General features: G+C 40.0%; 1 protein-coding gene across 1 annotated transcript in view; it reads right to left on the bottom strand.

The window, feature by feature from the left end:
- Positions 1 to 2,640: 2,640 nt before the first annotated feature.
- Positions 2,641 to 27,980, bottom strand: part of LOC117334254 (solute carrier family 25 member 46-like) — a 32,817-nt gene continuing 7,477 nt past the window's right edge. Inside the window, exons 5-10 of the mRNA XM_033893762.1 lie at positions 26,054 to 26,154; positions 25,426 to 25,482; positions 23,716 to 23,773; positions 23,135 to 23,350; positions 13,072 to 13,482; positions 2,641 to 5,567 (exon numbers count right to left, since the gene is read on the bottom strand). Of these exons, the coding sequence (XP_033749653.1) occupies positions 5,547 to 5,567; positions 13,072 to 13,482; positions 23,135 to 23,350; positions 23,716 to 23,773; positions 25,426 to 25,482; positions 26,054 to 26,154 (864 nt within the window). The 3' untranslated portion in view covers positions 2,641 to 5,546. The remainder of the gene's footprint in view (positions 5,568 to 13,071; positions 13,483 to 23,134; positions 23,351 to 23,715; positions 23,774 to 25,425; positions 25,483 to 26,053; positions 26,155 to 27,980) is intronic.

Genomic DNA, 27,980 nt, shown 5'->3' on the forward strand with positions numbered 1-27,980 from the left:
GAAAATCATGCAGATCTAAATACCAATTCTTTGTAACATGCGTGAAATAAAATATTATCAGATGATTCTATGGTAAGAAGCATGTATGGAAAATATTTTTTGAAACCTTTTTAGACGTCGGGTCTTGATAAAACCAAAGACACCCAGCAGGACTCCCTATGTTGTAGTCCTGTAACAAAAGCACAGATCTAGATTTAATTTTCCCCAAATATTTTCCGACAGCCAAAGACCTATTAAGGTAAATGCTGTACTTTGACATAAAGAAAGCCATGGTGTATTATGATGAAAGAAATTTAGAAAGTAGAATATCAGACAGCAGAAACCCGGAATCCATTTATAAAGCAGCAAATAATGATGTATTACACAGTATTTAATTTAAAACAAAATGTTTGAATTGTTTTTATTGTAATCTACTTTTTTGAACTCTCTTGTATACTAACCAATTTGTATAGACGTGAGGCAGTATTATAGATATAGGACTTCCTCATAAATCCATAGATTTGAGTGAGTTTTACACGGTATGTATAATGTTTGTCGGGAGATGGTGGCGACACCTCTCTGCTACACTGGTATTTACGTTCTCATATAGTGCAATAGTGTTCTTGGTGAAGTGTGCAATATATGTTTGAGTGCTTCTTTGATAATCAACACTAAATACATTTTGCAGATAATTAATGCAGCAAAAAAGTACCAATTAATGTGTTTTTATTCATATGACCATCTGAATATATTTGTTATATAGACAGTACATGTTAAATAAAATATTACAAACACATTCAAATCTTTTGAATCGTCATTATTAAATTTGGCACTTGAGCGTCTCTGTCCATGCATTTTTTCCTCTCCTATTACAGAATATTTGAGTAATCAAGGCAAAATATTCCAATTTCCAACTATGGTTTAAACCAAACATTGACCAAATCCCATCTTTCTTCCAGAAGAAGATCTCTTTCGGCAAAATAATGCTTCAGACCAAATTTCATCAAAATACATTCAGTTGTTATGGACAAGTAACGATTTATAGGAAACGTTGGCAGACTGAGGCCGGATGGACAGACGCTACATCATGGCGTAAGCTCACTGGTTCTTTGGACCAAGTGAGCTAATAGAAATAAAAGTGTGTACAGAAAGTGGAGCCCCTGGTGTACCAGATATCATATCGATGGGGGAGGGTGTATAGATATGGGAGTCCCTGGTGTACCAGATATTGTAGTGATGGGGGAGGGTGTATAGATATGGGAGTCCCTGGTGTACCAGATATTGTAGTGATGGGGGAGGGTGTATAGATATGGGAGTCCCTGGTGTACCAGATATTGTAGTGATGGGGGAGGGTGTATAGATATGGGAGTCCCTGGTGTACCAGATATTGTAGTGATGGGGGAGGGTGTATAGATATGGGAGTCCCTGGTGTACCAGATATTGTAGTGATGGGGGAGGGTGTATAGATATGGGAGTCCCTGGTGTACCAGATATTGTAGTGATGGGGGAGGGTGTATAGATATGGGAGTCCCTGGTGTACCAGATATTGTAGTGATGGGGGAGGGTGTATAGATATGGGAGTCCCTGGTGTACCAGATATTGTAGTGATGGGGGAGGGTGTATAGATATGGGAGTCCCTGGTGTATCAGATATTGTAGTGATGGGGGAGGGTGTATAGATATGGGAGTCCCTGGTGTACCAGATATTGTAGTGATGGGGGAGGGTGTATAGATATGGGAGTCCCTGGTGTACCAGATATTGTAGTGATGGGGGAGGGTGTATATATATGGGAGTCCCTGGTGTACCAGATATTGTAGTGATGGGGGAGGGTGTATAGATATGGGAGTCCCTGGTGTACCAGATATTGTAGTGATGGGGGAGGGTGTATAGATATGGGAGTCCCTGGTGTACCAGATATTGTAGTGATGGGGGAGGGTGTATAGATATGGGAGTCCCTGGTGTACCAGATATTGTAGTGATGGGGGAGGGTGTATAGATATGGGAGTCCCTGGTGTACCAGATATTGTAGTGATGGGGGAGGGTTATATATATGGGAGTCCCTGGTGTACCAGATATTGTAGTGATGGGGGAGGGTGTATAGATATGGGAGTTCCTGGTGTAGCAGATATTGTAGTGATGGGGGAGGGTGTATAGATATGGGAGTCCCCGGTGTACCAGATATTGTAGTGATGGGGGAGGGTGTATATATATGAGAGTCCCTGGTGTACCAGATATTGTTGTGATGGGGGAGGTTGTATAGATATGGGAGTCCCTGGTATACCAGAAATTGTAGTGATGGGGGAGGGTGTATAGATATGGGAGTCCCTGGTGTACCAGATATTGTAGTGATGGGGGAGGGTGTATAGATATGGGAGTCCCTGGTGTACCAGATATTGTAGTGATGGGGGGAGGGTGTATAGATATGGGAGTCCCTGGTGTACCAGATATTGTAGTGATGGGGGAGGGTGTATAGATATGGGAGTCCCTGGTGTACCAGATATTGTAGTGATGAGGGAGGGTGTATAGATATGGGAGTCCCTGGTGTACCAGATATTGTAGTGATGGGGGAGGGTGTATAGGTTTGCCCTGCTTATTTTCTCTTGTTTGTGATGAAGAATTGCCTTGTTTGTGATTGTTCAGAAAACACACAAAAAATGTTCAATTACACAAAACAAAATATTTTATTAACTTTAATTTTATATTGCAGTATGTAACATCTCACAAAACAAAGGAAACTAAAATGTTACAAATAACAATTACATTAATAACTCCATAAACAATCAAATTTTTCTTTCATTTACTGCAGGACTGACATAACAAAATCCAAAAATGTATACATTTCATATTGATTGTGACATCTTAATATGAAACGATGCAACTAACAATGACATCAACAACATTTAGGCATGCTTTGCTTAATTCACTCTTTGTCATTGCAGTTCTCCAATAAATTGTGAGGATCTTAATGTCCCATCTTTATCAATGGTTTTAATAGATTCATCAGAAAGATAATAATTCTCAAAAGAAAACTTCTACAAGAGGCCAAATGGGCCTGTATCATCAACCTGTTTCCCAGGTTATATGAAGTGAAGGTTTTGTTAGACGATTCTTTAAATTCATTTGAATTTTGAAGTTGATTTATGACATGGTTACGAAACTCAAAACAAAGAAAAGAATTGAATATTTCTGCTGATTTGACCCCAAGAAAAGAAATAATAATGACTGGAGGGATGGATAAAGCACCAAGGCATAAGCTCACTTGTCCCTAGGGCAGGTTACCGAAAATTTGAGGTTTAAGCATTTAAATAAAAGTTCAACCAAACTACATTTTTGGGACTGAATCTGGACAAAGTTTTGTACTCTTAATATGAACACTATGGCTTCCAAATATATACTTGTAGAACAATAATTATCAGTGAAAACACTTCGAACTTGATTTTTTTTCCCATTGTCAGTTTTTTTCATTGTCAGTTGTCTTTAGGGTCAGACCAGATAAACATGTTTCATTAAACCACACTTTAATATAAATGTAAATCACAGAAATACGTGAATCTGTTGACACTGTAGTATGAACTATTCCGATGTTTATTGACTTTTTATATTCCAATAGTATGAACTATTCCGATGTTTATTGACTTTTTATATTCCAATAGTATGAACTATTCAGATGTTTATTGACTTTTTTTTTATATCTGTCTGGCATTGACTAACACCAGACCAACATAAGTTGATAATACAGTGGTAATAATTTGGACCACACTCCCTAATGAACAAACAATACTGGATGTCTGACACATTTACCCAGGGACTCTCAAAGTCACTGCTCTAGCTGACTAGATCAGAACACTATAGAATATATCACCTCAAATTAAATTGCCATTGTTTTCATCAGATTGACTAACAGTTTGGAGAAATAACATTTGCTGTCACATTTCAATAATACATACTAGCAAACAGATATTTGATGTTTTCAAATTACATACCATCAAATAACTAATACATACCACCAAATGAAAGTAAGAAATGAACTAAACATTATCAGGCTTGGGAAATTCCATAACATCTCTGGTAGATGAGGATGCTGGGAAATTCCATAACATCTCTGGTAGATGAAGATGTTGGGAAAGTCAATAACATCTCTGGTAGATGAAGATGCTGGGAAATTCCATAACATCTCTGGTAGATGAGGATGCTGGGAAATTCCATAACATCTCTGATAGATGAAGATGCTAGGAAATTCCATAACATCTCTGATAGATGAAGATGCTAGGAAATTCCATAACATCTCTGATAGATGAAGATGCTAGGAAATTCCATAACATCTCTGGTAGATGAAGATGCTAAAGTGTTTTAAGACTGGATAATACAGACTTGGTGTCTGGTCAAACATGATATGGCATAAAGTTGATCAGTCAGAAATTAGAGCATGCTGCGTTCATTTGATAAAAAACAGACTTATCGGTTAATTTAGTTTTACTTTGTATGAAAATTGGTCAAAGCTGTTCTGTAACTGTCAGTTAAACACCAATTCATAATACAGTGTAATATTTCGACACGCGACCTATACACTATATACTTAATATGGTACCACAGCATTATGATTTAATACCTTACATTCAAGTCAGACTTTCCATGCAATGAATCCATGACTCATTTCATTATTTTCATGACCAGCTTATTTTAAAGATTTACAGTATTTTAATACCCAGGTTATGACTGTCAGCTTGTATAATAACCTGGATTCTGTGCAGATTATTAATCTCTGAACCTATTAATGAAACTCGGGCCAGTCTATATCAGGTGAAACTCGGGCCAGTCTATATCGGGTGAAGCTCGGGCCAGTCTATATCAGGTAAAACTCGGGCCAGTCTATATCAGGTAAAACTCGGGCCAGTCTATATCGGGTGAAACTCGGGCCAGTCTATATCGGGTGAAACTCGGGCCAGTCTATATCAGGTAAATTCTGGCCAGTCTATATCACCTGAAACTCAGGCCAGTGTATATCACGTGAAATTACTGGTTGACTAGAAATAACATAATGAACCTGTTCTCAGCTGGAAGTTGTTTTCAAAGAATGTGAGTGTACTGTGTTTATACTGTAAATAACCTAGGGTGTCAACCAGTAGTGGGCAGGTTTTTTATCAGCATTTTGATGGCAAAAGGAGAGATGGACTTATTACCAACTTACGGTAATGTGAAACCTCAGCCAGAAATCTCAAATTGGAATTCTTGATACAGTACTTACATTCAAATACTTAAATACATCAAAAGCAAATACATTGATCTAGAAAACACTAATAGCCAATACATTGATCTGGAAAACATTAATAGCCAATACATTTATTTGAACATAACAAATTCCTAATTCCTTCCTGAACACAAATCAATAGTTCTATTACACTGAAAGTTTTGCGTCAATATAGATATAAATCATTTTAAGCTAAGTTGCTTAGCCTCCCAATAGTTCAGGTATAAGTACTCTACATCAATGAATATAGTTTTTTTTCCACATTTTAATACTTATTTAAATATGTCTGTTTTTTGTAGTAACCATCTCCTTGATTTCTTCACTGAATAGGCTGTTTGGGCTGAAAATATACATTAAAATACATCATGAAATGGTTATACAATGTATTTGAAATAACATAATATAGAATTTTAAAACCAATCATCATTTAGGACAAATTTTAATACAAAACACCATTTAGGGTAAAATTTAACTCCAAACACTATTTAGAGCTAAAAGTGAGTCCCCCCCCTCCATAAACACAGACTACCCCTCTCTGTCACAATCTTAAGGTGAGCCACCCCCTCCAGTAACACAGACTACCCCTCTCTGCCACAAACTTAAGGTGAGCCACCCCCTCCATTAACACAGACTACCGCTCTCTGCCACAATCTTAAGGTGAGCCACCCCCTCCGTTAACACAGACTACCCCTCTCTGCCACAATCTTAAGGTGAGCCACCCCCTCTATTAACACAGACTACCGCTCTCTGCCACAATCTTAAGGTGAGCCACCCCCTCCGTTAACACAGACTACCCCTCTCTGCCACAATCTTAAGGTGAGCCACCCCCTCCATTAACACAGACTACCACTCTCTGCCACAATCTTAAGGTGAGCCAACCCCTCCATTAACACAGACTACCGCTCTCTGCCACAAACTTAAGGTGAGCCACCCCCTCCATTAACACAGACTACCGCTCTCTGCCACAATCTTAAGGTGAGCCAACCCCTCCATTAACACAGACTACCACTCTCTGTCACAATCTTTAGGTGAGCCACCCCCTCCATTAACACAGACTACCCCTCTCTGTCACAATCTTAAGGTGAGCCAACCCCTCCATTAACACAGACTACAGCTCTCTGTCACAATCTTAAGGTGAGCCACCCCCTCCATTAACACAGACTACAGCTCTCTGTCACAATCTTAAGGTGAGCCACCCCCTCCATTAACACAGACTACCGCTCTCTGTCACAATCTTAAGGTGAGTCAACCCCTCCATTAACACAGACTACCCCTCTCTGCCACAATCTTAAGGTGAGTCACCCCCTCCATTAACACAGACTACCGCTCTCTGTCACAATCTTAAGGTGAGCCACCCCCTCCATTAACACAGACTACCCCTCTCTGTCACAATCTTAAGGTGAGCCACCCCCTCTATTAACACAGACTACCGCTCTCTGTCACAATCTTAAGGTGAGCCACCCCCTCTATTAACACAGACTACCGCTCTCTGTCACAATCTTAAGGTGAGCCAACCCTCCATTAACACAGACTACCACTCTCTGTCACAATCTTAAGGTGAGCCAACCCCTCCATTAACACAGACTACCGCTCTCTGCCACAATCTTAAGGTGAGCCACCCCCTCCATTAACACAGACTACCCCTCTCTGTCACAATCTTAAGGTGAGCCACCCCCTCCATTAACACAGACTACCGCTCTCTGCCACAATCTTAAGGTGAGCCACCCCCTCCATTAACACAGACTACCGCTCTCTGTCACAATCTTAAGGTGAGCCACCCCCTCCATTAACACAGACTACCGCTCTCTGCCACAATCTTAAGGTGAGCCACCCCCTCCATTAACACAGACTACCGCTCTCTGCCACAACCTTAAGGTGAGCCACCCCCTCTATTAACACAGACTACCGCTCTCTGTCACAATCTTAAGGTGAGCCACCCCCTCTATTAACACAGACTACCGCTCTCTGTCACAATCTTAAGGTGAGCCACCCCCTCCGTTAACACAGACTACCACTCTCTGCCACAATCTTAAGGTGAGCCAACCCCTCCATTAACACAGACTACCGCTCTCTGCCACAAACTTAAGGTGAGCCACCCCCTCCATTAACACAGACTACCGCTCTCTGCCACAATCTTAAGGTGAGCCAACCCCTCCATTAACACAGACTACCACTCTCTGTCACAATCTTTAGGTGAGCCACCCCCTCCATTAACACAGACTACCCCTCTCTGTCACAATCTTAAGGTGAGCCACCCCCTCCATTAACACAGACTACCCCTCTCTGTCACAATATTAAGGGAGCCACCCCCTCCGTTAACACAGACTACCACTCTCTGTCACAATCTTAAGGTGAGCCAACCACTCCATTAACACAGACTACAGCTCTCTGCCACAATATTAAGGTGAGCCACCCCCTCCATTAACACAGACTACCCCTCTCTGTCACAATCTTAAGGTGAGCCACCCCCTCCATTAACACAGACTACAGCTCTCTGCCACAATCTTAAGGTGAGCCACCCCCTCCGTTAACACAGACTACCACTCTCTGTCACAATCTTAAGGTGAGCCACCCCCTCCATTAACACAGACTACCGCTCTCTGTCACAATATTAAGGGAGCCACCCCCTCCATTAACACAGACTACAGCTCTCTGTCACAATATTAAGGTGAGCCACCCCCTCCATTAACACAGACTACCCCTCTCTGTCACAATATTAAGGGAGCCACCCCCTCCATTAACACAGACTACCCCTCTCTGTCACAATCTTAAGGTGAGCCACCCCCTCCATTAACACAGACTACAGCTCTCTGTCACAATATTAAGGTGAGCCAACCCCTCCATTAACACAGACTACCCCTCTCTGTCACAATCTTAAGGTGAGCCACCCCCTCCATTAACACAGACTACCGCCCTCTGTCACAATCTTAAGGTGAACCACCCCCTCCATTAACACAGACTACAGCTCTCTGTCACAATCTTAAGGTGAGCCACCCCCTCCATTAACACAGACTACCGCCCTCTGTCACAATCTTAAGGTGAACCACCCCCTCCATTAACACAGACTACAGCTCTCTGCCACAATCTTAAGGTGAGCCACCCCCTCCGTTAACACAGACTACCACTCTCTGTCACAATCTTAAGGTGAGCCACCCCCTCCATTAACACAGACTACCGCTCTCTGTCACAATATTAAGGGAGCCACCCCCTCCATTAACACAGACTACAGCTCTCTGTCACAATATTAAGGTGAGCCACCCCCTCCATTAACACAGACTACCCCTCTCTGTCACAATATTAAGGGAGCCACCCCCTCCATTAACACAGACTACCCCTCTCTGTCACAATCTTAAGGTGAGCCACCCCCTCCATTAACACAGACTACAGCTCTCTGTCACAATATTAAGGTGAGCCAACCCCTCCATTAACACAGACTACCCCTCTCTGTCACAATCTTAAGGTGAGCCACCCCCTCCATTAACACAGACTACCGCCCTCTGTCACAATCTTAAGGTGAACCACCCCCTCCATTAACACAGACTACAGCTCTCTGTCACAATCTTAAGGTGAGCCACCCCCTCCATTAACACAGACTACCGCCCTCTGTCACAATCTTAAGGTGAACCACCCCCTCCATTAACACAGACTACAGCTCTCTGCCACAATCTTAAGATGAGCCAACCCCTCCATTAACACAGACTACCCCTCTCTGTCACAATCTTAAGGTGAGCCACCCCTCCATTAACACAGACTACCGCTCTCTGTCACAATCTTAAGGTGAGCCACCCCCTCCATTAACACAGACTACCGCTCTCTACCACAATCTTAAGGTGAGCCACCCCCTCCATTAACACAGACTACCCCTCTCTGTCACAATCTTAAGGTGAGCCACCCCCTCCGTTAACACAGACTACCACTCTCTGCCACAATCTTAAGGTGAGCCACCCCTCCATTAACACAGACTACCACTCTCTGCCACAATCTTAAGGTGAGCCACCCCCTCCATTAACACAGACTACCCCTCTCTGTCACAATCTTAAGGTGAGCCACCCCCTCCATTAACACAGACTACCCCTCTCTGTCACAATCTTAAGGTGAGCCACCCCTCCATTAACACAGACTACCCCTCTCTGTCACAATCTTAAGGTGAGCCACCCCTCCATTAACACAGACTACCACTCTCTGCCACAATATTAAGGTGAGCCAACCCCTCCATTAACACAGACTACCCCTCTCTGTCACAATCTTAAGGTGAGCCAACCCCTCCATTAACACAGACTACAGCTCTCTGCCACAATCTTAAGGTGAGCCAACCCCTCCATTAACACAGACTACCCCTCTCTGTCACAATCTTAAGGTGAGCCACCCCTCCATTAACACAGACTACCACTCTCTGCCACAATATTAAGGTGAGCCAACCCCTCCATTAACACAGACTACCCCTCTCTGTCACAATCTTAAGGTGAGCCACCCCTCCATTAACACAGACTACCCCTCTCTGTCACAATCTTAAGGTGAGCCACCCCCTCCATTAACACAGACTACCCCTCTCTGCCACAATATTAAGGTGAGCCACCCCTCCATTAACACAGACTACCCCTCTCTGTCACAATCTTTAGGTGAGCCACCCCCTCCATTAACACAGACTACCACTCTCTGCCACAATCTTAAGGTGAGCCACCCCTCCATTAACACAGACTACCACTCTCTGCCACAATATTAAGGTGAGCCACCCCCTCCATTAACACAGACTACAGCTCTCTGCCACAATCTTAAGGTGAGCCACCCCCTCCATTAACACAGACTACCACTCTCTGTCACAATCTTAAGGTGAGCCACCCCCTCCATTAACACAGACTACCACTCTCTGTCACAATCTTAAGGTGAGCCACCCCCTCCATTAACACAGACTACCACTCTCTGTCACAATCTTAAGGTGAGCCACCCCCTCCATTAACACAGACTACCCCTCTCTGTCACAATCTTAAGGTGAGCCACCCCCTCCATTAACACAGACTACCCCTCTCTGTCACAATCTTAAGGTGAGCCACCCCTCCATTAACACAGACTACCCCTCTCTGCCACAATCTTAAGGTGAGCCACCCCTCCATTAACACAGACTACAGCTCTCTGCCACAATCTTAAGGTGAGCCAACCACTCCATTAACACAGACTACAGCTCTGTGTCACAATCTTAAGGTGAGCCACCCCCTCCATTAACACAGACTACCACTCTCTGTCACAATATTAAGGTGAGCCAGCCCCTCCGTTAACACAGACTACAGCTCTCTGTCACAATCTTAAGGTGAGCCACCCCCTCCATTAACACAGACTACCCCTCTCTGTCACAATCTTAAGGTGAGCCACCCCTCCGTTAACACAGACTACCCCTCTCTGCCACAATCTTAAGGTGAGCCACCCCCTCCATTAACACAGACTACAGCTCTCTGTCACAATCTTAAGGTGAGCCACCCCCTCCAGTAACACAGACTACCCCTCTCTGCCACAATCTTAAGGTGAGCCACCCCCTCCAGTAACACAGACTACAGCTCTCTGTCACAATCTTAAGGTGAGCCACCCCCTCCATTAACACAGACTACAGCTCTCTGTCACAATCTTAAGGTGAGCCACCCCCTCCAGTAACACAGACTACCCCTCTCTGCCACAATCTTAAGGTGAGCCACCCCTCCATTAACACAGACTACCCCTCTCTGTCACAATATTAAGGTGAGCCACCCCCTCCATTAACACAGACTACCCCTCTCTGCCACAAACTAAAGGTGAGCCACCCCTCCGTTAACACAGACTACCCCTCTCTGTCACAATCTTAAGGTGAGCCACCCCTCCGTTAACACAGACTACAGCTCTCTGTCACAATCTTAAGGTGAGCCACCCCTCCGTTAACACAGACTACAGCTCTCTGCCACATCCTTAAGGTGAGCCACCCCCTCCATTAACAAAGACTACCCCTCTCTGCCACAATCTTAAGGTGAGCCATCCCCTCCATTAACACAGACTACCCCTCTCTGTCACAATCTTAAGGTGAGCCAGCCCCTCCATTAACACAGACTACCCCTCTCTGCCACAATCTTAAGGTGAGCCACCCCCTCCATTAACACAGACTACCCCTCTCTGTCACAATCTTAAGGTGAGCCAGCCCCTCCATTAACACAGACTACCCCACTCTGCCACAATCTTAAGGTGAGCCACCCCCTCCATTAACACAGACTACAGCTCTCTGTCACAATCTTAAGGTGAGCCACCCCCTCCATTAACACAGACTACCACTCTCTGTCACAATCTTTAGGTGAGCCACCCCCTCCATTAACACAGACTACCCCTCTCTGCCACAATCTTAAGGTGAGCCACCCCCTCCATTAACACAGACTACCGCTCTCTACCACAATCTTAAGGTGAGCCAACCCCTCCATTAACACAGACTACCCCTCTCTGTCACAATCTTAAGGTGAGCCACCCCCTCCATTAACACAGACTACCCCTCTCTGTCACAATATTAAGGTGAGCCACCCCCTCCATTAACACAGACTACCCCTCTCTGTCACAATATTAAGGTGAGCCACCCCCTCCATTAACACAGACTACCCCTCTCTGTCACAATCTTAAGGTGAGCCACCCCCTCCATTAACACAGACTACCGCCCTCTGCCACAATCTTAAGGTGAGCCACCCCCTCCATTAACACAGACTACCGCTCTCTGTCACAATATTAAGGTGAGCCACCCCCTCCATTAACACAGACTACCCCTCTCTGTGTCACAATCTTAAGGTGAGCCACCCCCTCCATTAACACAGACTACCCCTCTCTGCCACAATATTAAGGTGAGCCAACCCCTCCGTTAACACAGACTACCCCTCTCTGTCACAATATTAAGGTGAGCCAACCCCTCCAGTAACACAGACTACCCCTCTCTGTCACAATATTAAGGTGAGCCAACCACTCCATTAACACAGACTACCACTCTCTGTCACAATCTTAAGGTGAGCCAACCACTCCATTAACACAGACTACAGCTCTGTGTCACAATCTTAAGGTGAGCCACCCCCTCCATTAACACAGACTACCGCTCTCTGCCACAATCTTAAAGTGAGCCGACCGCTCCATTTATACAGAGTATCCCTCTCTGTCACAAGGTCAAGGTGAGCCAGACCCTCCATTAATATGACCTACACCCCTCTGTCACAAGGTCAAGGTGAGCCAGACCCTCCATTAATATGACCTACACCCCTCTGTCACAAGGTCAAGGTGAGCCAGACCCTCCATTGATATGACCTACACCCCTCTGTCACAAGGTCAAGGTGAGCCAGACCCTCCATTGATATGACTTACACCCCTCTGTCACAAGGTCAAGGTGAGCCAGACTCTCCATTAAGATGACCTCCACCCCTCTGTCACAAGGTCAAGGTGAGCCAGACCCTCCATTGATATGACCTTCATCCCTCTGTCACAAGGAAAAGATGAGCCAGACAAAACGCTCTGTAAAGGTGAGCTAGACCCTCCATTGATATGACCTTCATCCCTCTGTCACAAGGAAAAGATGAGCCAGACCCTCTATTAATATGACCTACACCACTCTGTCACAAGGTCAAAGTGAGCCAGACCCTCCATTAAGATGACCTACACCCCTCTGTCACACAGTTAAGGTGAGCCATTGAATCTTCATCTCCCATTTTTCTTCAGACCAAAGAATAAAATCCTTCCACACAGGACATTAAAACAGAATTTCCTATATTTCACCCTTTTGGGCCCTGCCCCTATCACCCCCTTAGGAGCCAAACCTTCCTCTACATGATGAATACCATATATGATACTGAGGTAAAACTCACCACTGTGGTAGGTTGTGCTCTTGGTGCATGTCTTGGACTGCCAAATTCATGGGATATTTTCTCAAAAAGAAATTTTGCTGTTCGTAGGATAGCTGCATGTAATACGTATTGAAAAATCACAGCTCCAAAACCTTTGTAAAGTCCAGAAAACCCTTCCTCTATCACAATATCTCGAAAACAGTCGATTACTCCATTGTAACGTGTGCTGATGGGAATGACATCCATGCCAGTATCTGTATTGTCTATGATAGTCCGTGTGCCCTGTAGATATAATCTGTGTACTACGGTCTCCAATGGATACGTCATCATGTCCGCCAGCACATTTCCTGTAAAGCTAGCAAGCATTTCTGTGAAGAAATTTTCGTACATCTTCTTGGCAACTGTGTGACCATCCACTGGTGAAGAATTAGCCTAAATGACAAATATACAAATGGTTTATTAGCATTTAGTTTTAAAGATGGACATATGAGATTGTACATCAAATTAACTGAACATTACAAAGCGAATAAGTAACTTCTGTGAAGCAGAGAGGAGTGCATTAGTGGAACATTTAGTAAAAGTCATACAATGGAAAAACTAGAGGCCCATGTGACTTATGGTCATCTTACTCTAAAGACCCTTCAACTACTGAAGTATACACACTCAATAGCAAATATAGTGGTACCATTGGCCTTAGCAGATATATATGTATTTCTGACCAACCGGAAAAAATTACAACACTTTGTCAGGACCATCTCAGGATCATTGTAGGCAGTTTTTTACAAGGTTGAAAAATAACAACACTTTGTCAGGATTATCTCAGGATCATTGTAGGCAGTTTTTTACAAGGTTGAAAAATAACAACACTTTGTCAGGATTATCTCAGGATCATTGTAGGCAGTTTTTTACAAGGTTGAAAAATAACAACACTTTGTCAGGACCATCTCAGGATCATTGTAGGCAGTTTTTTACAAGGTTGAAAAATAACAACACTTTGTCAGGACCATCTCAGGATCATTGTAGGCAGTTTTTTACAAGGTTGAAAAATAACAACACTTTGTCAAGACCATCTCAGGATCATTGTAGGCAGTTTTTTACAAGGTAGAAAAATAACAACACTTTGTCAGGACCATCTCAGGATCATTGTAGACAGTTTTTTTTTCAAGGTTGAAAAATTACAACACTTTGTTACGACCATCTCAGGATCATTGTAGGCAGTTTTTTACAAGGTTGAAAAATAACAACACTTTGTAGGATCCACTTCCTTAACATCCCTAACAATGCTTAGCTCAATGGCACCAGTGGAACTAAAGAGAAAGTTTAAAATGTTTTTCACAATGTCCACCTTTTCAGGTAAGTTTGAGCTGAATCCCACTGGTTAAATTTGAAAAGAAGTTTGAAATGTGAAAAGTTTGCGGACGGTGAACTGAACTCTGTGGCGGACAAAGCAAGATGGCTATAGGTCATCCTGACCATTCGAGTTAGATGACCTAAAAACTATTATTAAGATATTAATAGTAACTATTAATCAAGCGAGTATTTAGAAATTCATGTACCGGTATATCTGAAAATGATGGATTATCTTACGGAAATAACATATTTCATAGTAAACAGCCACAAGATTTTGGTCTATAAATTTCAACTATTTTACAACAATTTTATAACAAGTTATATCAACTTATTCTAATAACTCTTGTTGACCCTGATGGAATGTGAGGGAAGGAAACAGATTACAGGAAGAATCAAAGTACTGAAAGTACTGTAGGAGGCGTTAGTCAGATGTAAAAGGAGATATTTGAAATAAAGCAAGAATACAAATTAAACTGATATCAACATGACTAAACATTTCCACTTAAGTGTGTCAAACCAACCGGACATAATGGTTTTCACAGTCCTGATGAATGTAATGGTTTAGACTGTTCAGATATACATAATGGTTTTAACCATCTTAAAGTTTCAAACCTACTTCTAAAAGTAGTTAAACATTTCTTATTTCAATCAAACCTTTACTTAAGAAGTCAAACATTTTAAATTTTTTCAAATCAACTTCTACTTAGGTACATGTCATTAACATTCATACTTTAAACCATCTTTTATATTTAAGTAGTTCAAAATTTGCATTTATGTGTTTAAAACAAACTTATATTTTATAGGCCTGGGTATTAGAAATGTCGAAACAATATGATATGCATTTCGATAAGTTATAACAATACACGATATGTATTGAAAATACAGGGAGTGTCTGCTACTTTTTTTGTTGAAAGTGTGCAATGTCTTTCAATATCTTGTAAACAAAATTGTTTATTCCTTTCTATTTTGATCTTAGAATAATATCAAAATTAGATTGAAGGCTTTTAAAAGTTATTACACTTTTTTTTCAACAAAGACCTCATTTGTTAAGGACAATTATTTTAAAATTAGATATCAATTCCATCTATTTTAATAGATCCAATGTCAATATTAACAATAAACTGTGATTTGTGATTTGTTGCTTTTTAATTTACCACCAAGATGTAGATAATAGCCTAGTAGCTATAGGTACTGTATATAAATATACAGCGTTTTACATGCAAAATATTGAAGAAAACTTTCATATTTGATATCAATTCAATATGATTGTATAAGTCCCTTGGGGTGGGGAAAGAACCCTGGGCCTATTTTTACATCAGGATTGTGTTCATCTCTTGGTCAATTTGGCTTAATTGACATAAATAACTTCTTCTCTGAAACTAAGCAATCGATATAGCTCATACTTGACTGGTAGCGTCATTTTGGGTAGGGATTCAAAATTGTAACAAGGGCCCAATGGGCCCAAATCGCTCACCTGCAATGCAGTGATCTTTTCATATATGGATCCTACAGTTATTTGAAAGCATGCTACAGGACCAATATAATGTCTCTCTGCACTTTGGCTTTTCACTAAAAGTCATTTAAAGATTTAAGCATACTTGATCGACGTGACCTTGAATGAAGGTCAAGGTCATTCATTTGAACAAACTTGGTAGCCCTTTACCCCAGCATGCTACAGACCCAATATCAACTCTCTGGGACTCTTGGTTATTGAGAAGAAGTCGTTTAAAGATTTTAGCCTTTTTGACTCCTGTGACCTTGAATGAAAGTCAAGGTCATTCATTTGAACAAACTTGGTAGCCCTTCACCCCAGCATGCTACAGGCCAAATATTAGGTCTCTGGGACTCTTGGTTATTGAGAAGAAGTCGTTTAAAGATTTTAGCCTTTTTGACTCCTGTGACCTTGAATGAAAGTCAAGGTCATTCATTTGAACAAACTTGGTAGCTCTTTACCCCAGCATGCTACAGGCCAAATGTTAGGTCTCTGGGACTGTTGGTTATCGAGAAGAAGTCGTTTAAAGATTTTAGCCTTTTTGGCCCCTGTGACCTTGAATGAAGGTCAAGGCCATTCATTTGAACAAACTAGGTAGCCCTTCATCCCAGCATGCTACAGACCCAATATCAACTCCCTGGGACTGTTGGTTATTGAGAAGAAGTCGTTTGAAGATTTTAGCCTTTTTGACCCCTGTGACCTTGAATGAAGGTCAAGGTCATTCATTTGAACAAAATTGGTAGCCCTTTACCGCAGCATGCTACAGACCCAATATCAACTCCCTGAGACTCTTGGTTATTGAGAAGAAGTCGTTTAAAGATTTTAGCCTTTTTGACTCCTGTGACCTTGAATGAAAGTCAAGGTCATTCATTTGAACAAACTTGGTAGCCCTTCACCCCAGCATGCTACAGACCCAATATCAAGTCCCTGGGACTCTTGGTTATTGAGAAGAAGTCGTTTAAAGATTTTAGCCTTTTTGACTCCTGTGACCTTGAATGAAGGTCAAGGTCATTCATTTGAACAAACTTGGTAGCTCTTTACCCCAGCATGCTACAGGCCAAATGTTAGGTCTCTGGGACTGTTGGTTATCGAGAAGAAGTCGTTTAAAGATTTTAGCCTTTTTGGCCCCTGTGACCTTGAATGAAGGTCAAGGCCATTCATTTGAACAAACTAGGTAGCCCTTCATCCCAGCATGCTACAGACCCAATATCAACTCCCTGGGACTGTTGGTTATTGAGAAGAAGTCGTTTGAAGATTTTAGCCTTTTTGACCCCTGTGACCTTGAATGAAGGTCAAGGTCATTCATTTGAACAAAATTGGTAGCCCTTTACCGCAGCATGCTACAGACCCAATATCAACTCCCTGAGACTCTTGGTTATTGAGAAGAAGTCGTTTAAAGATTTTAGCCTTTTTGACTCCTGTGACCTTGAATGAAAGTCAAGGTCATTCATTTGAACAAACTTGGGAGCCCTTCACCCCAGCATGCTACAGGCCAAATATTAGGCCTCTGGGACTCTTGGTTATTGAGAAGAAGTCGTTTAAAGATTTTAGCCTTTTTGACTCCTGTGACCTTGAATGACGGTCAAGGTCATTCATTTGAACAAACTTGGTAGCCCTTCACCCCAGCATGCTACAGACCCAATATCAACTCCCTGGGACTCTTGGTTATTGAGAAAAAGTCGTTTAAAGATTTTAGCCTTTTTGACCCCTGTGACCTTGAATGAAAGTCAAGGTCATTCATTTGAACAAACTTGGTAGCCCTTCACCCGAGCATGCTACAGACCCAATATCAACTCCCTGGGAATCTTGGTTATTGAGAAGAAGTCGTTTAAAGATTTTAGCCTTTTTGACTCCTGTGACCTTGAATGAAAGTCAAGGTCATTCATTTGAACAAACTTGGTAGCCCTTCACCCCAGCATGCTACAGACCCAATATCAAGTCCCTGGGACTCTTGGTTATTGAGAAGAAGTCGTTTAAAGATTTTAGCCTTTTTGACTCCTGTGACCTTGAATGAAGGTCAAGGTCATTCATTTGAACAAACTTGGTAGCCCTTCACCCCAGCATGCTACAGACCCAATATCAAGTCCCTGGGTCTTTTAGCTATTTAGAAGAAGTCGTCTAATTTTTTTTTAGCCTTTTTGACTCCTGTGACCTTGAATGAAAGTCAAGGTCATTCATTTGAACAAACTTGGTAGCCCTTTACCCCAGCATGCTACAGACCCAATATCAACTCCCTGGGACTGTTGGTTGTTGAGAAGAAGTCGTTTGAAGATTTTAGCCTTTTTGACTCCTGTGACCTTGAATGAAGGTCAAGGTCATTCATTTAAACAAACTTGGTAGCCCTTCACACCAGCATGCTACAGGCCCAATATTAGGTCTCTAGGCCTTTTGGTTATTGAGAAGAAGTTGCTTGAATGGAAAGTTGACGCCGGACGGACGGCCGGACGACGGACGGACGACGGACGCCGCGCCACGGCATAAGCTCACTTGCCCTTCGGGCAGGTGAGCTAAAAATGGTGGGGTTGACCCCTGGGGGGCAGGGTCAAAAGGGGTCAATTGGTTTCTCTGAAACTAAGTTATGGATATAACTCACATTGGTGTGGTAGCAATCCCTATGGGGTTGTACCCAAAGTCAATTTCATTTCATGGATTAATTGCACAATTTGGTATAAAACCTACATTTGTATGGTAGCATGGTTATGGGGTGGGTATTCAAAATTGTACGAATGTTGGGGTTAACCTCCCGGGGGCTGAAGGATGGGACCAAAATAGGTCAATTTCGCTAAATTGACATTTTTAGAATAACAATAAGCCAATGTACATGTACCCATATAAAATGCTTATGATATATTGACATAGAAATACCAGCGACAAATTAACTTAAGCATCATTCTTGTTTCATATCTCATAAAACCAGGTGAGCGATACAGGCCCTCTGGGCCTCTTGTTTTATCTGTGAAACCATTCAGATCCCAACTCCATAATCTTGCTGGACACCCCTTTTGAGCCAACAATTGAATTACAATTTATGGATAATTTTTAATTTTGGCAAGAAAACATTCTTTAAAGGGCATGTCTGCATCATTTTTAATAATTTGCCCATGAAACTTCGCACACACCTTCATAAGAGCCGGTTCTTTAAAATGTGAATGAAGGTCATGGTCAGAGAGATAAACTCAATATTTGTAGCCAGTCACACATGTTACATGTATCTGTTTGCCAAATATCCAGCCTTCATGTGTATGTGCAGTTTTGGGTCATTTTTTCATTTTGGTAGGAATTTCTTTTTAAAAGTGCCATATCTGCGTCATTTTGATTATTTGACCTTGATACATTGCACACACCTTTAAAAGGGCCGATTCTTTAAAATGTGACCCAAATTAATAATTTTGAAAGAACTTTGAATTTTTTTCAACATTTGACCCCCGTGACCTTGAATGAAGGTCAAGGTCAAATATAAATATAACATTTGTAGCCAGCCATACGTTATCGATGCGCCAAACATCAAGCCTTCATGTGTATATAGATAAAAGAGCAGAAACCTTTATTCTGCAATTTTGGATTATTTTTTAATTTTGGCTGGAGAAAATAGCTTTATGATTCTTTTCCAAGTGCCATATCTTTCTGCCTTATTTTTATCTGATGACAATAAAATATGCACATTCTGTTTCAGTGGACTATGTTCTTTCATATGAAATGAAAAAAATAATCAATTTGAGATTTTTATTTTTGACATTCGAACCCATAACAAGTCGTTGGCCTTGACATTCTCTGACAATATGTCATTGAGAAAAGTTTGCCCTAACTACGTGCTAACCAATTTCCAATGAAAATGAAACAAATTATGCTAAAATATGTGTGATGAGTTTCCTATATAAACTATAGTAAAATGTATCCTCTCCCCAGGGAGAATGCGACACATAGGGGGCCATGAAATTAACAATTTTGATAAAACAGCTTAAGAACCTTTTGTACACCATTCTGCGATATCTTGGTCTTAAGAAGAAGACCGACGCATGACGACAGATCAAATTATAATGGTGTATATTATGAGCTGAATGTCAAAGGATTGTAAACTCTGTACAAATTGTATTATATTATCAGGCAGTCAGCCTAAATGTATGTTTCATATCTACCATATTAGAAGTTTGAGGTTTTGTACGATATATATATATACTTAATTTTTACACATACATTAAATGAGTTAGCTACTTTCATAAATTAAGATGTTTTTTCTAGAGTTTACTAGGCCGGATGAAATATGATCATGAGCAATCAGTATGGTCAATATGAGATTTGATAAAATGCCTCTCGTAGGTCAACCACTCATGATCACTCAACTTCTTTTTGTAGGAGTCAATATTATATGTACGAGAATTAAACTCTCGCGATGTCTGTTGCACATAAGTACAAAGAAATACATTATCACTTAAGCCGAAAAAATTCACACTTAAGTAGCAATAACACATAATAGTCGAAAACCCAATATATGTTATCAGTGATAAGAAACAGTACTTATAAGCATTTTTGGCAATTTATCCTGAAACAGCTATAGCCTTCCATATTTGACATCCCACAGATTGTTGCTTGTATATATATATAGTTTTAAAGGTCAACATTGGAAAAAACCTAAATGGTTATACATGAATTCATAATAAATAGAATTATTGACAAACAAGTTTCATTTATTTTCACACTTTCTGGAGACCAATAAGGAGATTGATGATTATTTTAAGGGATATGTTCGCGACATGAAAATCAAACATTTTTAATTAAATTTCAAAAGCAAATATAGATTTATTTTGAAAGTTATGAGGAATTTTGATATTTGAGAAAGTCTTATATTATATAGATTTGATATCGATTGCCAATAGATATACATGTATTTATCATTTTACATGAAAACAACAAAAAGTTATATTACATGAAAACAACAAAAAGTTGTACTAATAGGTTAAAATGCAATTGGTATACATTTTGTTAATCTACAATTACTTTGTATTTTTTAAATATTCTATGTAATACAAACATTTCACAGCTTGGTGCATACAAATGTATATATATATTACATGAAAACATTTGAAAAGGTTGAATTGTGAGCTGAATAATATATAAATAAGACAAGCTGGTTCAATAATAATTTAGCATTTCATATATATTACGAGCGCGAGTAGCTACTGCAGTAAACCTTATCACAGAAATCCAGATTCTGTATATTGTCTCTGTCGGGGAAGGTACAGCACAAATGACCACCACAACAGATATGTGCCAGTTTTCTTAGTTTTAAAAAATAAACGATCGAATTCCATCACGCCATCACGTAGGTCTACCGATTCATGGATTTGAAACACAGGGACTTCGATCAGTTATCGCAGTAATCCGAAGGGTTCTGGGGTTGATATCGCCTTTAAGCTGATTAAAGTTTGCATATAGTATATAGCAAGATCGTCAGAAAATTCGGACTATAATCGCAGTAGATATTGTGATTTTGAATTCGGACTATAATCGCAGTAGATATTGTGATTTTGTGGTCTGGCCAGGCTTGAACAACTTATCGTAAACAGTTTCGTCCTAAATAAACAAACACTTATTTCAGTGAGTCAACAAACAGATTTAAACTTTGTAAGCAACTTGCCTTTAATTCATGTTGATAGATATTAATTTCTAGCGACAAACATCATTTTGATGCTTCGTGTGAAGCCCGTGTCCACGTGCTTCCATTTTGACAGAGTGCTCGCTCACGTAAACAGACGGAACACGTGATCGCTAAATATCGGACTAAATCTCATAAAATCTCGTGAACAAACTACCAAGTTGTAAACAAAAGAAATGTTGTTAGCCAAAACCTGGAGGGTATTATGAAAATCAGGAATTTGTTTGCGCTTGGTTGTTATGCCATCCTTATTTCTAGTAGTTAAACAAGTGTCCTCTGTAAGGTAACGTCAGAATCTCGCAGTTATCTCCCTTCAAACAGTATTTTCAATATAGATTTGCAAAAATCGATGCAGGTGTAGATATTTACAAGACATTACTCTTATTGTTTATTCAAAATAATTCCTGAAATGTTCAAAACATTATCAGCATAGTTAATACATTTCTGTGCACATCTACTTTGAATGACGGACTACAATGACGTGCCTCATACTTGGAACTAATTATAAGCGAATCATTACCCCTAGTTACAGAAATTCCCACCAGAGGTCTCAAACTCCGGACTTCCGCCGAACAGAAATTTATACTGAATATACCTTTTTCCATGTAATAGCACTTTATTTGTAGTCTTGATAGTTTTCATAAATGTATATATAGTTCAACTACATCATATATGTACCGAAAGAAACTACAAAATGAACTGTGAAAGGAAATATAACGAAAATGAAAGTGAGAGATTGTGACGTCACAACTCGTAGGTGATTGTAATATGGCAGGCGTAAACGCCTCCATAAAAACCATGTAGTTGGGAAGGTGACCCTCAGACCTTTTCACATCACGTAGGTGAGAGGCGAGTTTGTCACCACTGTACCATCTCACCACCCAACTCAGACCTTTTCACATCACCGAGGTGAGAGGCGAGTTTGTCACCGCTGTACCATCTCACCACCCAACTCAGACCTTTTCACATCACCGAGGTGAGAGGCGAGTTTGTCACCGCTGTACCATCTCACCACCCAACTCAGACCTTTTCACATCACCGAGGTGAGAGGCGAGTTTGTCACCGCTGTACCATCTCACCACCCAACTCAGACCTTTTCACATCACCTAGGTGAGAGGCGAGTTTGTCACCGCTGTACCATCTCACCACCCAACTCAGACCTTTTCACATCACCGAGGTGAGAGGCGAGTTTGTCACCGCTGTACCATCTCACCACCCAACTCAGACCTTTTCACATCACCTAGGTGAGAGGCGAGTTTGTCATCACTGTACCATCTCACCACCCAACTCAGACCTTTTCACATCACCGAGGTGAGAGGCGAGTTTGTCACCGCTGTACCATCTCACCACCCAACTCAGACCTTTTCACATCACCGAGGTGAGAGGCGAGTTTGTCACCGCTGTACCATCTCACCACCCAACTCAGACCTTTTCACATCACCTAGGTGAGAGGCGAGTTTGTCACCGCTGTACCATCTCACCACCCAACTCAGACCTTTTCACATCACCTAGGTGAGAGGCGAGTTTGTCATCACTGTACCATCTCACCACCCAAATTCTAATGTTGGAATAGAAAACTTAGTAGGTACCCTTGATTCCTGTTCCTCCAGCTTAATGGTGGAGATGACTGTGTATTTGGCCAGCTGCGTGATAGTGTAAGATGCGATGCCCAGGATGGCTGTTGGCAGGACGAGTTTCCAGACAGGCAGAAGATGTGTAGTTTGTGGAGTCCACCACCCCATCACACGAGCAACTCCTTCCTTTAGACAGTCAAATGTTCCAGGCCTTTCACTGGACACATCAGCCTACAAAATACATCACAAGTTTTTGACTCGATTATTAAGAATTTTTCCGAGCATACCAGGTAATTTATACCATTTTTGTGGAGGTGTTTATGCCTGCCATATTGAAATCATCAACAGGGTGTGATGTCACAACCTTTCACTTTCATTTCCATTTTATTTCCTTCCACAGTTTATTTTGCACTTTCCTTTGCAGTGACAGTCATTAAGACAGGCGTCTGCCAGATTTCCACCAGCAGTGAATTTTAAATCAAGAAAACCTACTTTACCCTTACGATTGTGTAACTTACAGATTCTAAACTTACCTGAACAGTTTCTAAACTTACCTGAACAGTTTCTAAACTTACCTGAATAGTTTCTAAACTTACCTGAACAGTTTCTAGTAGACTGGCAGCCAGGAAGGGTGTGGCTATCATGTATGACAGACTGAAATGGACAGACATCATCATCATCATCATAAACAAAATGACCCATGAATCATTTGTACACATATTTGATATTGTTTTAAAAGGTTATTTATTAATCGTTTGTACACATATTTGATATTGTTTTAAAAAGTTATTTTTTAATCGTTTGTACACATACTTGATATTGTTTTAAAAGGTTATTTATTAATCGTTTGTACACATATTTGATATTGTTTTAAAAGGTTATTTTCTAATCGTTTGTACACATATTTGATATGGTTTTAGAAGGTTGTTTATTATCACTTTTTTGTGTATTTGATTTAGACTGCATATATTACATGTAATTTTATCCCCATGAATTCCCTTTTAAAGCAGTTTACGTTTCAAGTGCTTGAGATTGCAAATAGAAAGTTTTTGAAAATGTTTTTATGTAAGCTTGATTTATTTTACAACAATTGTAAAACAAGTTATATCAACCTACATGTATACAATTTATTAATCAATTTTGTAGCAGATTCTTACAAAAGTTTGCAATCAATATTTTTTTCATACCCCTATGACACTTAGAAAATAATTGACATCAATGCTTATAATTAGGGGATAGTAAGTTGTTTTGAGTGGCTATACTGGCGATTAGAACATGAAATTTGGTTTGAACTCGAGACCGATAGGTTGAGAGTTTAAACCAAATTTCATGTTCTAATCGCCAGTATAGCCACGAAAAACAACGTACTATCCCCATTCTAACACGTTTACTATTACATATATTTAGAAACATTGTTTTACAGTGCTACAAGTACGCTGTTAAGTACTCTGTGACCTCCGTTAGTGACGTGTCATACTGTGGCGGATTGACCAATCAGAGAGAAGCTATCAAAGTCGGTCAATTGGCCACGCCCATACTGGCGAGAGCTCGGTCTGTATGTTAACGAAGCGGGGTATTTGGATTGTTGTGAAAGTCCTGTTTCCGTAGATTTAAAGACATATTTGGATTTACGCAGTATGCTTAACGACATGCGCATTTTAACAAAGTCAGGGTTGATGTGTTTCTACAGGCTCAACCGTTATGTGAAGTTGTGTGCACTTGTTCCATTTCATTTCGGATTTTACTTGACCTTAGATGCTTACACACGGACGAAATGAACGTTTCAATCAATAAATGACGGTAAGAATGATGTTAACGATTTTTGTTGAATTTATTAAGTTAATTCATTCTATTCGATTTCTTCACTTTCGATTCCAATATCACGGGTCATCAATCATAAATGGTGCAGAGTGTTGAATTTCGCTACGAGTCGAACTTGATGCCATATTGTTTTGATTAGGAACGGGGCGTGGCTTAACACGATATGTCATGGTTCTATCGCAGATTAGAAGTCGGTCCGCAACCAATCAAAACACGCGTTGCAAACGAATCGTGTTAGAATTGATTTTTGAAATTGATTTCAAAATGAAAACATGTTTTATGTACAATTTAACACCCCTGATCTTATAAGGGATTCTTTTTCACAAATCAGTACGTAACATAAATGGCCGTATTGTGACATCACATTTTCCGCGCCATTTTGGGATTTTTTTCCCATAGAGATATGAAAAATAAATCTCAACCAATCAGAAAGCTGCATTCTGCATACAAACAATAAAAAATTAATTATTGATTAAATAACTTACCCTTTCAGTAGCATGTGTTGGCAATGTTTTTTAAGTGGACTGTGTTTTGATACTTCTCTGAAAAATAAAAGGACAAACCTGTGAGAAGGACATTTTCGGTTAAATACAGCATTATTATTTACAGTAAGTAATTTTATTTGCTCCACTTTATTGATTCCAATACAGAGAAATCACTCTAAACTGATCTCTCCCTATTCCAGAACTCTCTCTCTTCTGGCAAAATAAATAAAACCCTTCTGATAGTAAACTCAGACTATTTTCTAAATAAGACAAATCATTTGATTCCAAAGTCGTTATGTTTCAGAGTCCATGATAATAAGCCCATGCCTGCTGATAAGCCCACCCGTATTTAAGCTATAGTTTAGTAGAATTATCAGCTACTTCACTGTCAATTATAAGGTCATTCCCTAATTTTGAATAGGGGATGGATTTTGGGATGGATTTTGACTTACTTAGGAAGGGGTGTGACTTCACTGATGGCTGTTTCTATACTTACTTAGGAAGGGGTGTGACTTCACTGATGGCTGTTTCTATACTTACTTAGGAAGGGGTGTGACTTCACTGATGGCTGTTTCTATACTTACTTAGGAAGGGGTGTGACTTCACTGATGGCTGTTTCTGTACTTACTTAGGAAGGGGTGTGACTTCACTAATGGCTGTTTCACTGACCATGAAGATTCCCTTGGCTAGAAACACACTTCCTATACCTTTCCATAGAGTACCTAGGCCCTGGAAAATTAATGAATCATTACTACAATGAACCTATAACCAGAAATCATCACTACAATGTACCTTTAACCAGAAATCATCAAATGATTCATTACTACAATGTACCTATAACCAGAAATCATCAAATGATTCATTACTACAATGTACCTTTAACCAGAAATCATCAAATGATTCATCACTACAATGTACCTATAACCAGAAATCATCAAATGATTCATTACTACAATGTACCTATAACCAGAAATCATCAAATGATTCATTACTACAATGTACCTATAACCAGAAATCATCTAATGAATCATTACTACAATGTACCTTTAACCAGAAATCATCAAATGAATCATTACTACAATGTACCTATAACCAGAAATCATCAAATGATTCATTACTACAATGTACCTATAACCAGAAATCATCTAATGAATCATTACTACAATGTACCTTTAACCAGAAATCATCAAATGAATCATTACTACAATGTACCTATAACCAGAAATCATCAAATGAATCATCACTACAATGTACCTATAACCAGAAATCATCAAATGAATCATCACTACAATGTACCTTTAACCAGAAATCATCAAATGATTCATTACTACAATGTACCTATAACCAGAATTCATCAAATGAATCATTACTACAATGTACCTTTAACCAGAAATCATCTAATGAATCATTACTACAATGTACCTTTAACCAGAAATCATCAAATGAATCATTACTACAATGTACCTATAACCAGAAATCATCAAATGAATCATTACTACAATGTACCTTTAACCAGAAATCATCTAATGAATCATTACTACAATGTACCTTTAACCAGAAATCATCAAATGAATCATTACTACAATGTACCTATAACCAGAAATCATCAAATGATTCATTACTACAATGTACCTATAACCAGAAATCATCAAATGAATCATTACTACAATGTACCTTTAACCAGAAATCATCTAATGAATCATTACTACAATGTACCTTTAACCAGAAATCATCAAATGATTCATTACTACAATGTACCTATAACCAGAAATCATCAAATGATTCATTACTACAATGTACCTATAACCAGAAATCATCAAATGATTCATTACTACAATGTACCTATAACCAGAAATCATCAAATGAATCATTACTACAATGTACCTATAACCAGAAATCATCAAATGATTCATCACTACAATGTACCTATAACCAGAAATCATCAGACTGCCTAAGTACAAGTGACCAAACTTAAGATGGATTCTTGATTTGTATGACATTTCAAGACATATTTCAATGTTTCAAAGACTGGGTCAAGAGATAAAAAATAAAGACATATTAACTTATCTTTTGGTACACAATTGTCTGCCATAGCTATACAGTTGAACCCACTTTATTTGAAATTGAATACAAAATGTATATTGAGATATTGTTTAATTTGAAATTTAATGAAATCCCCGTCCAAATGCCTTCTTTGTATTTTTTCATCGGTTAGTTTGAAATATTGCTTTATTTGAAAGGAAAATGTTACCTCTCGGCAATGCTAAACCATTCTTTATACAAATGTATATTTAACATAACATGCATTTCTAAGAAACTGTGAAAATATGATCATTTGGGAACCAATTGCAAATACTGACAAAATAAAATGTTGTTTAATAATATAATCTATAACTATAAAATGTTGTGTTGTTTGATGTAGCGCAGTACTGAAATATGTCGGCCACAGACTGGACCCTGGTTATATTGAAAACCGATTCATTTGAAGTATGTTTTTCATTCCCCGAGGATTTCAATATAACCAGGTTTGAGTGTTATTGTACTGTTAACACCAA

This window comes from Pecten maximus, chromosome 9 (genome assembly GCF_902652985.1).
Source record: "Pecten maximus chromosome 9, xPecMax1.1, whole genome shotgun sequence".
NCBI classification, from domain to species: domain Eukaryota; kingdom Metazoa; phylum Mollusca; class Bivalvia; order Pectinida; family Pectinidae; genus Pecten; species Pecten maximus.